Source organism: Fulmarus glacialis, unplaced genomic scaffold, assembly GCF_000690835.1.
Source record: "Fulmarus glacialis isolate BGI_N327 unplaced genomic scaffold, ASM69083v1 scaffold6716, whole genome shotgun sequence".
Lineage (NCBI taxonomy): Eukaryota > Metazoa > Chordata > Aves > Procellariiformes > Procellariidae > Fulmarus > Fulmarus glacialis.
Genome location: NW_009219928.1, coordinates 152 through 11,246, shown reverse-complemented (window position 1 = coordinate 11,246; position 11,095 = coordinate 152). Strand labels below are relative to the sequence as shown.

Sequence of the window (11,095 nt, the reverse complement as noted above, 5' to 3'; positions counted from 1 at the left end):
GCTAGCAGCAGATGACTTGAAGTCTATGCAAGCCCCTGCCCCAAACTGGGGGTTTGCTGTGACCTGTTGTATCCCTATCTCTAAAGATAAACTTGAAGAACCAGCCCTCCTCTGCCTCCCCAGGGATCTGCTCTCTTATCTTTAGTAGTCGCTCACCAACACTTTTATCTGTCAAAACTCTCTCCGCTGCCCTAGCAACAAGCATCCAGGCTCTTTTCCAGCTGACGTAAGCTTCCTGCCACCTCCTGATGACAAGTGCTTCCAACATTTCCAGCTGTCAGACTTTCAGCATCTGCTCCACATGTCACCAGGCTGACTTTGCTGAACCTCAGGCAGCTTTGCACTCAGCCAGTTGCCTGATGCTATATGGTGAGAATGACTTCATCCTGACCACAGTCACTTGTCCACCTCTTTATGTGCTGAACCAGTGACAATCAAGGTTGCTGTTTTTTTCTGCCAGATAGCTTCTGCTTTTGCATTTATATACCAGTGCATGTTTTATTCAGACTTAGTCAGCTATTGCGTTAATACTATTTTAGAGCAGTGGCTTCAGTAGGGCTCCACTAAATTTATTCAAAGTGCTTCTCTTCTAATTGGAGTTGGAGCAGGAGTGGCTCTTCTGAATTGTTGTTGTCCTTAATTTATATATAGCATGACATTTAGAAAATAAATACTCTTACTGTTAAAGAGTCAGACACTTCAAAAGTAGTCAATACCGGATTTACTCTGCTTCTATTAATGTATATGGAATTTTACCGCTAATTTCCCTAGGACCAGCTCTAGGCCATCATTTCACACTTCATAAAGTCTACCTAGAATGTGTGTTGGTACCAAATTCCCTGGCAAATCTTGTCCTCTTTTTTTTTTTTAAAGCTCTGTTTCTGCACCGTCCTTTCAGTAGTGTGTCAGAAATGGAATACATCAGCCAGATGAGAATCTCCCACTGAAGTAGATTATGCCATTACAGTATTCACCAGCACCTTCTTCTTATCTCTTTTTCGAGTGCTGCTGTGTGTAAAGTTTTCCACAAGCTCTTCTAGATCCTTTTTCTCCTTGAGAGGATCAAAGAAAGAATGAGTGTGCGAGACAGGCAAGCAGGAGGAGAGCCCAGTTGGCAAATACAGCAAGCCTGGGCCTCGGGTGCTCAGCCTTATCAAGATTACCATAAGGCTGAAAAGGTGTATTTTTCATGTCCAAGATACCAGTGTGCTGAGCCCTGCCCTGCAGATGGTCATTAGGCTGCCATCTGAAGGGATCCAGCCTGCTGCTCTCCTGCCCTGTGGGAGCTCACAGAGCCGGAGAAGCACACCAGCCTTTGCTCCTTGCCCACTATGAGGGGCAGATCCCCAGGGGACCCCTTCATGTGCTGCAGGGACAGGCTATACAGAGACAAAGTTGATACTGCAAGCTCTTTAATAGCCTTCAGCATCCCAGCAACTTCACTTGGTGCTGGGCAAGCCATAGCAGCAAATTGAGACGGAGCGTGCTGTAACGTACTTGCTTCTTTGCAGATATCCAGGCTGAGGGCCTGTTTTTAGGATGCACTTTGTGTGACCTACCTGCCACCCGCATCACCCCCTCCCCATGCATCAGATGGTGCAGCTATGGGACTAGGTGAGTCTTCTGCTCAGCTGCTGAACTCAACGCAAACCACTCATCATATTTAACTGTTCTTATTCAGGGCTGATTTTGGGTTGAGTGAAAGAGCTGACGCACTGTCTGCCTTGTGTGATTGATACCTCTGCCTTGGAGAAGGTGGTGGGAGCATACAGCTGTCTGGTCAACAAAATGGAGCCTCTATGGAGCAGCTCACATTTAGATACAATATGCACACATTAAATGTAGTTATTGCCAGGTGAACTTCACCCTAAGCTAGGTTGTAGCACTCTGCTAGCATAGGAGATGTGCTATATTGTCATCCATGTTCTAGATGTCTCTAATGATCCTTTTCAGTTCCATATGGGAGAAAATACAGTGTCTCTTCCATCTTCCATTTTGAGAAATCTCATTAAATAATAGACCCTTTATTAACTATAACTATATGTATATATGACTATACTGCTGACTTTTATATTACTCCTTCTTGTTATGTGCTAGTTAGTTGCAGCAGTTGCCAGGCAAGTCTTAACAGTTAATGTAGTTTCCTGCTCTATTGTGTCGCAGAAAGCAGTGTTTCATACAAATCTTTTCTTGTTCATCTACTTAATGTAGCAGTACAAAGTTGAGAAGGATGTTAATCCTTCCAGCAAGATTTCTAAAGCTCAGTTCTGGATTGAGGGACTGACTTCCATGCAGTGTTTTCTTGTGAAGGTAGAGCTAGCTTTAGAATTCCAGAGCTCTCTCAGTAAGTCATATATTCTAGCCAAATGATGGAACAAAAGGGTTAAGACAATTTTAACATTTTGCATGTGTGGGACAGATTATGATACTACTACTTGCTAATATTTTCAACAGTCTAGATCCCATTTCCAAAATCCCTTGGTGCCAAGTACATTAAGCTCTCTGAGGATAGATGTGTTGCATCCAAATTTTAAAATATATGTGGGTACTTCAAGCAACAGATAAGCATCTGTAAGCATCTAACAGGATTTTAAATATGCCTTCTTACGCTGCTTCCAACAAAATTAATTTTTCATCCTTTTTGTTGTGTAAGTTACTTAAAAATCAAAACCTAAGAATACTTTGGAAATTGAGCTTATGCTTTAGTTTTGTAGACTTTTTTGAAAATCCATGCTCTATTTAAAAATCCACATTGTGTGAAAAAAACCACCGTTCATATCACTGGCATGATTACAATGTTACAGTTCACAGAATGTAAATAAGAGTACTGAAAATTTTTCCCGTATTGAAGAATCCAGCATTTGAAGGAGACGAAGAGGCTGTGTGAAGCTATAAGATTATCTTCAAAATAATGTTCTTCCCTTGTTGAAAATGAATTATTAAACCCCTTAATTCTTAAATTACAGTGTGTTTTCTTGTCTTGCCTGATTATTTTTGGGGGGGGGAGTTGCTCTAGTTTCTGAAACTCTACCTCTCAAAACTCTGTTGCCTTACCTATTACAATTAAGCTATTGTTTTGCTTAGGGAAGTGGCCTGACTTAATTCAGGTTTGTGCCTCAGAGTACACCGAAATGATTAATAGCTCTGTGTGTGCTTAATGATGTGAGCCCTGCAGCCACTAAAGCACCTGTCTCAGTGTGTAAGCAGCCAGGGTTCACTATTGTGCATGGCTGCAGATTCACATAACAAAAAAGGCAATTAGACAACGTTAGGGATCTGAAGCAAACTAACAATGCAGGGAAATTGCCAAGGAAGGATTAGTTATCTCCTGCCTGATAAAAGCAGGTATCAATGAAAACTCTTAAATTGTTCTTCCATAGTGGCTCCATACGGAAAGTTTAATGTCTAATGAAGACTGCCAGGGTTAAGCTCTGAAAACAAAGACCTGGAAAGTTGAAAGTGTGCTTAAATTAGCATTTCTGCTACCCTTTCAGATCACTCCGAAGTCTGCGAGTTGCTGCTAGTTTGGGCTGTGACTCTAATGGCAACCTGTTGTGTCCAAACAGAAAATAGTCCATGATTTTAGCATCATCTTTGTGGACTGAAAATTACTCCAAAAGGGTGATCTGCATTGTTTGGGTTTTGAAAGAGCTGCATTAATAGTATTGCCTTATCGTGGGTCTTAGAAGGTATATATGCACTTTCTTGTGTCTGTTCTGTAAGACAACTAGCATACCTCCTAACTTGCGCTGGTCTTTCTGGCCAGACAGCTTCTCTGTTTGTGCAGTAATTGGTTTTGAAGTTTGCTCCATCAGCTGCTTCGCGGTGCAGCTTTCTGTGTTGGTTGGTTATTTTGATCCGTCGTGAGAGCGATGGGCTGGCTGGCTGATTGCTGAGGTGTTCCTCCTGGCTGGGTGACAGGCTTGCTGGCTGACCTCAGTCAACTGGCTTTAACTTTGGTGGGGGATAGCGGCTAATATTTTCCAAGGCATCTAGGTGATTTAGGAGCCCGTGGCTCACCCTGAAGGGGGCTGATGCATTTGGAAAATGTTACCCTATTAAATTCACCCCAAAGGGATATAGCGTAGGCTAATTTATGTTTGTAAGACAGCTTGGGGTCTTGGATTCCTGTGATGTGAATATTTTGCACCCTCCTCTTTGTACAGAGGCAAACAAGATCCATTCCTGTGGTTGTTTCATCAGACAGTCAGGCTGTACTGAATCTACATCTGCTGATAAGAAAGCAACGTCTAGATAAATCATACAGGCATGTCTCTGAAGCCTAGAAATAAGAACTTCTGGCTCCAATAACGAAAGCCTGCGCTGCCCAACCTAAGGAAGACCGCCTACTGCTCTGGTAGCAATCCATCCCTCACCCTTCCTCTGGCATTGCCAACTGTGGGCACATCACGAGGGCTCACAGGGCTGGTAGGTTTGGCGAGGTTCTGCAGCAGGCCGCAGAAGCAGCAAAAAAGGGGCTGCCCTGCTGGCTGCACGGGGGTGGCTCATGCCCCAGCAGGCACCTGGGGGATGATGAAGCTGTCCGTTCTTGAGTCACGGTGGCTCTGCTCTTGGCTGATGCCCTGATGAGAGGTAGTGAGACATCTGGAAGAAGGTCGAGAGAGGTGCACCTTGGCCCCAGTGGGGGAACACAGGGTTATAACAACAGGGCTGAGATGTGCGGGAGACCTGGCCACACAAGGGAAGGTGTGCTTTATGTGTGTGTTCTTCATGCTCGCTATATTCTTTAAATATTCTTATATTCTCCTGCTGCAGAGTAGGAATAGTGGCTGTGCCTGAGGCGACCAGCATGTGTCTGTGGTGCTCCTTGTGGCATCTAACCACACTCCTGTCCTCACAGAAAATCATTAATTAAATTTAAATGCCTCTTGCTGAATTTCCCGCATGGGTCTTTTTATGTCTTAAGCTGGTCATTAGGATTTTTGTGGCTTGTGTTTAGTTATACTGCATGAGCTCTTTCATAAACCATATCGAGGGCGAAAGCGTCTGTATGAGAGGGGCGAGAGAGGGGCTGAGTGGCTTCTCTGTGGGTGTCTGAAGTGAATGAGAAGTGAGGGAGAAAAGAAAGGATTAAGAAGTAATTAAGGATAGAGAGAACGATAAATAAGGAAGAAAGGAAAAGACTGCAAGATATATTGCTGATGGGCTTTAAATTTGAATTTGGGCAGTCATTTTTTTTACACACTCAGGGGGAAGAACACTTTGAAGGGACCTTGGTTGCTGTTATGCTTTCAAATTATAATCTAAGTGCTGCCTTGATTATACACCATTCTGATTGCTGTGGTCTAGTGATTAGAGCATAAAACTTGGAGACAAAAAATATGCTGCTTTTCATGACTGTAAAGGACTTGCTGGGTGGTTTTGAATGAGTTATTTCACTTCACTGTGCCTCATTTTCCTGATCTGCAAAATAAGAATATTAATGCCTATTTTTGTGAAGGCAGTCTGAGAAACTTAAATGGAAACTTCTGTATAAATGTCAAGTATCATTATTATTGTTCTTAAACTAATCCATTGTAGTCAAGTGCTTTTATAGTTTTCATGAAAGCAAATACAATGGGAGCTACATAATTGGCTGCCTAACAATGTTGTTTTAATTAGAAGAAGACAAAAAGTGTCTGAAAAATGCAACAGTGGGTTGCCCTTTTTCATAAATTGCAAAAAAAAAGAAAGTCTATTAGAACTGAACCATACCATACCATACCAGGTAATAGAGTTATTCTAAAGTATATGTGACACAATGATCAGAAGTAACAGGCTCCGATAATTTTTTTTTACGTGTTTCATTCACTATTTGCCTGGCACAGTCGAAGATTTTCAGTTATTGTTGAGCAAGTAAGCGTAAGGGTTAAAATGTGAAAAATATATGTGTTTACTTCTTTGCCAGCATCTGAGAGATGAAGTTTCCTCAGGCTGTGACTTTAAAATCCTAATTTTCAGTTGAATAGTTTGCAATGTCTAGATTATACACCTTTGGAAACAGATAGTATAACAAACACCGCCACTCCCTCTCCTTGGTGAGGTGAATGTGACCCATCTTTTAATATGATACTGTTAGAATAAGGTAATGGAACTAAACTGGGAAAACATGAGTACCATTACTCCTCACATTTGCCTAAATCATGTTTATCTGAAAGGTAATCCTGCCTCTGCCAGTTCACCCTGAGGGTGGATAGTCCCGGTGATTCAGCCCAGGGCCACATGCAGAAGGCTTTATCAGTATGGGTATGCTGCGTGGCAAGATGCTCTCAATCTAGGACGCTGATTATACTAGTCAAATTGAATGTTTGCCAGTCTAGTTTATTCTTCTTCTCCTGAATTTGTCCTGAGAGGAATAGGATTTTGCTGGTATAACGGTGTTTATTTTGTGATGGAGGAAGGGGAATGGTTTTGGTTTTTTTTTTAAGACAGAGCTATGTTGGTCATAGCTAATGTGTCTTCATACGTCTAAGTGATTTGGCAAAAATGTGTTATACAGTCTTGGCCTTAACATGACCCCAGAGTGAGTAACTTGTGACCTGTCTGTCCTCATCAGCGTCAGTACTGTTGCCTTCTAGGCCAGTCCAATTAAGATAATTTTATGGTTGCTGTAGGAGGACTTAGTATCTGTAAGGCAGGCTGAGTGGAACAGTCCTGGCTGTTCGTTTTCGGTCCCCAGAGACTGCACTGCAATGACTGCCTCTTCGAAGTGCTTTCCTCCACCAGGCAGCAAAAGCCCATTTTCTGCAGGCTCATCTTCAGCCAGCTCCTCTTTATCTGTGAGCTTGTTCCCTCTAAAACCGAGCCTGCTCAGGGACAGGTATTACATTATATGCTGAGCGAGATGGTAGAGCGATGTGACATCTGTATGCTGATGGCTCTGTAAGATGATGGACATAGTGCTGGTATTAAAATAATTACGCCATAGCACAAAAAGACTCAAATCTCTTTCCTGGGAAGCCAGGTCCATTCAGAAGAAAAGTTTTAATGACATTTCAGCAATGTATTGGCCTTTAAATAAAGATACTGTTTCATAAAACAAATAAGAGCCAGTTTGGAATGGGGCTTTTCGTTTGGTGTTTTGTTGCTTTTTTTAAAAATTTTTATACTTTTGAGGACTGCTCTTGTCTTGCTTGGTCAGAGTCCTACTGTTGTTTGTACCAGGTGTAGTGAGTGCATTAAGACTGTGGGGGAGGGCAAACAATTCATTTTTCTAAAACAATGTAACATGTTGGATCTTTAGATTTTATCTTTTTATCCTGCTGGTGAAAAAAATCATGCTAAATATATGAAATTAATATGATTTTTTTACTTTAAAGAAAAGTCTAGTGTTGGATTTGTATTCTGTCTGTAAACGGTTGACACAAAACCTTGTCATTGGGAATATTGGACTGCTCATCCTTTCAGTGAAGCTGAGAGGAATTTTTAATGTGTAACAGCACTGGGAAGCAAGACTATTTTTCAGAATAAGTATAATAGAATTCTAGCAGGTAATGCTCTTCATCAGAAAACATTTGTAAGAAAAATGCTGAAAAACATTCCGCTAGTTACACTGTTAGGTAGGTTTTATTTTCTTTCTCAGTAAGAATAGTGAGTGTACATACACAGAAAACATGCCTTGCTCTACCATTATTCTGAATTGCTAGTTGCAAATGAGATTTCTCTGTCTACTCTTGTACTTCTTAATATGTCTTTTTCAGGTGTAAGAAATGGATAAATGGATTTGATTTTTAAGCAAGTGGTCTCATCGCAATACCACATCAGCAAAGAGCAGAGTCTTCTGAGAGGATGAGATGAAAATGCAGGTGGTCGAATAAAGGAGCCACAGAAAACTCTTCATCTTGAAGAGCTCAACAGACACATACTAAAATGAGTTGACCGAACCTCAGTCCCGTGCCTTGTCGGTTCATCTTTGGGGAAATGAGGTCCACTATGTTTTTTCTGATTGCAGCACTAGATGCTTCCTCGTGCTTCTCTGCTGGCCCTTGGGGTGGAAGGCCAAATTTTGCTTTGCCATGACAAAGCCCAGCTGGACAGCTTTCTCCCAGTTCTCCCAAAACAGATTAAAGCAAATACAGACTGAGACAATGGGTAAACTATGATGTGAAGTTTATATACAAGAATATAACATTTATCTGGAGTATTTACAAGGTTAATTAAAGCAATATTTTACAACTCTTTCAGGTTAACCACTAGGTATATTACACTTAGGCTACAGATGGTTTAATTTGCAAAATAATAAAAAAAAAGTTGCATTCAGATCAACCAGCTCCAAAACTTGTTCATTTTTTCTGAGAGAGAAGGGCTCAGCCTGTGGAAAATAAAATGTGAGAATGGTTAATATACTCTTACTGGTGCCTATGTATCACATGCAAGAGTCGTAACATGACCTTTATAGTATTAATATAGATGGCAAGCCATTTCACCTCGGTGAAAGAGTCGTACCCACTGTGACAGGCCAGTCGCACGCATGGCTGTCTTTCTCTGCATGTCCTACTTTTGCACAACAAACATGCATGTATACAGAGAAGCAGCAATATAAATGAACCAGCATTACCAAAATGAAGAGGGAAAAACCTCAGACCAAAGTCATGTTTGCAACCATTAAAAAAAAAAAAAAAGCTTTAAGCGAGATACTTTAATACTTCCCAAAAATAGTCATGATTTTTTTTTTATTACATTTTAACCTATGTACAGAAACGGAGGGCTCCCTCCCCTCTCGGAGAGCGGTCACCGTGTCTCATGCCCGTGGCATCTCGAGGTTCAGAGGGGCCGAAGCAAGAAGGTGCGGGAGGCCCGGAGAGCTCGGGTTGCGGGAGGCGGCCAGAGCCGAAGCCACTAACACTGCAGTTTGCGGATGCTGCGGGAGAACCGCTTGAAAGCCCGCTGCCCTTTCTGCCACCGCTTCAGCGAGGTGATCACCAGTTCCCCAGCTTGCTTCTGCCCCATCACCAAATAGGGGACGTTGATGTCATTCATCTCATCGCAGGTACACTGGAGGCCACCTTTGAGCCAGAGCACGGCCAGAGCCGAAGCCACTAACACTGCAGTTTGCGGATGCTGCGGGAGAACCGCTTGAAAGCCCGCTGCCCTTTCTGCCACCGCTTCAGCGAGGTGATCACCAGTTCCCCAGCTTGCTTCTGCCCCATCACCAAATAGGGGACGTTGATGTCATTCATCTCATCGCAGGTACACTGGAGGCCACCTTTGAGCCAGAGCACGATCTTCCTCAGATCCCTTTCCGTCAGCCCATTCAGCTTGTAGATGGTTTTGCTCTTTGTTTCGGGGGTGATCTTGGTATCCCCATTGATGTAGGCAATCTCCTTCACTTTTATCTTCAAGGCTAATAGAGTGAGGGGAGGGGGAAGTGGGAGAGGGAGAGAGATGGAGAGGTTTTTTCCCATTAGTGCACATAAAGAGGATCTGGGGAGGGAGGTGCTCTATTGCTAATTAAACTGTCAGGGCTGACAGAAGAGGCAGCAGGTGGCTCCATTTCTAAAGCCACAAAGGGCATGCAAGTCATTTCAGTTTGAATCAACCTTAGGGTTGAGGGTTTTTGGGTTTCTTTTCTCCTCTCCCCCCTCCCCCTCTTTTTCCTTCCTTTCTAAATTAATATTTTCTCTAGCTTTTCTCTTGTTTGCAAACAGAGAGAGGGCAGGTTTGCTACATTAAGCAGCGCTCCAGTTTTTGCTGGGAGAGGATAGCCTTCCCAAAACTAGAGTTTGAAGGGGAAGTGGGGAGGTGAGTACCTAGACCTAATCTGAAACCTGATCTCTGCTGTGGCTGAAAACTTCTAAACTTAATTTATTAGGCTGGAGAGGATTTTAGGCAAACCTGTAAGGAAATGATATTTCACATGCATTGTTGTTTTGAAAGAATAGATCCCGTGGAGGGCAAATTGGTCCAACAGCTGCATTCGATTTGGTAAAATAACTAGGAGGGGGATACAGGGCTCTGTAAGGATCTGTGGAGCATGTTTAGCTTTAGGAGGATTTATCTGAGTGCAATTTGCCAGGCAAAAGCTATTGGTTGTTTTAGCAATTATGTCCCACAGTCATAGTTTTGTGTTTTGGGTGGTGTTTTTTTTTTTTAAAGAAAGACTTTTGAATTGTTGTATGTATTATACTACAAATCTGTTTCCAGGTATAAACATTGACCTATTATAAAAGGATTCCCTCCTTATTCCCTTTTTCTCTTGAAATGCTAATGTGCGGATAATGTGCCGTTCAGTTGTCTGTGTCGAAGGGGCTTTCTTGTCCTCTTCTAACCCCAGATCTTCCCATTAAGTTTATATCCCCAATTGTCTGTGCATTACCTTCTCTGTCAAATGATATATAGAACTTCATTCTTAATCTGCGGAGAGAGTCTTTCTTACGATATGTGAGATTGGTCATGAGGCTCTTTCTCATACGTCTAAATGAAGCTTTGCTCTACTTCTCCCCAGGCAATAGTCTGGATGAAAGATTCTTTTTCTTTTTTTTGTTTTACTTTCTATCCAGCTTGCCAGCAACATCCACATAAAAGAGCATTACTTGAAACAGCAAACAGAAAAAGACTGTAAAAACGGCCACTTTTTATTCCGAGGTGGAATTTTGTGTTTCATGACCGAATGATCAGACAGGTCCATCTGCAGATAAGACAAAGCCCTGCCTTTATTCAGGCACATCTCTCTCTCATTCCACTGGGAGTTTTACCTGATCCTCAACTCTCAAGTTTCAACTGAGAGGGCTCTGCTTCCACTTACCAAAGTCATTTTTGCAGAGGTTTTCCACAATGTCGTTGTCATCTTCATTTTTGTTTTTGCAGGCATCGCAGACCTTGGGTGCTGGAAATGCAAGGGACAGTCCCCGTCAGGCTCGGGGGGAAAGGAACAGCAGGTGGCGTTGGGAACCCTTCGGGAAACGCCGGTTTTCCATCCATCGATGGATGGACTGACCCCTGCGCCTTCTGCCCCCCAGCCCCAGCGCTGCCCGAGCACTTTGACGCGCCTTACCTTGCTGCAGACCCGCTGGAGGGGGACACGGTGTGCTTTTAAGGTCACACCTAAACCAAAAGTTTTGTGTTTGTTTTGGTTTGGTTTGTTTTACGGGGGAAA

At 42.7% G+C, this 11,095-nt stretch overlaps 1 protein-coding gene across 1 annotated transcript; it reads right to left on the bottom strand.

The window, feature by feature from the left end:
* Positions 1–8,092: 8,092 nt before the first annotated feature.
* On the bottom strand, positions 8,093–10,825 carry LOC104078777 (secreted frizzled-related protein 2; the record flags this gene model as incomplete). Its single annotated transcript, XM_009580557.1, has 3 exons — positions 8,093–8,838; positions 9,020–9,343; positions 10,745–10,825. Coding segments are annotated over 2 exons (386 nt in total), but the record flags the coding sequence as incomplete, so codon positions are not given.
* Positions 10,826–11,095: the final 270 nt, after the last annotated feature.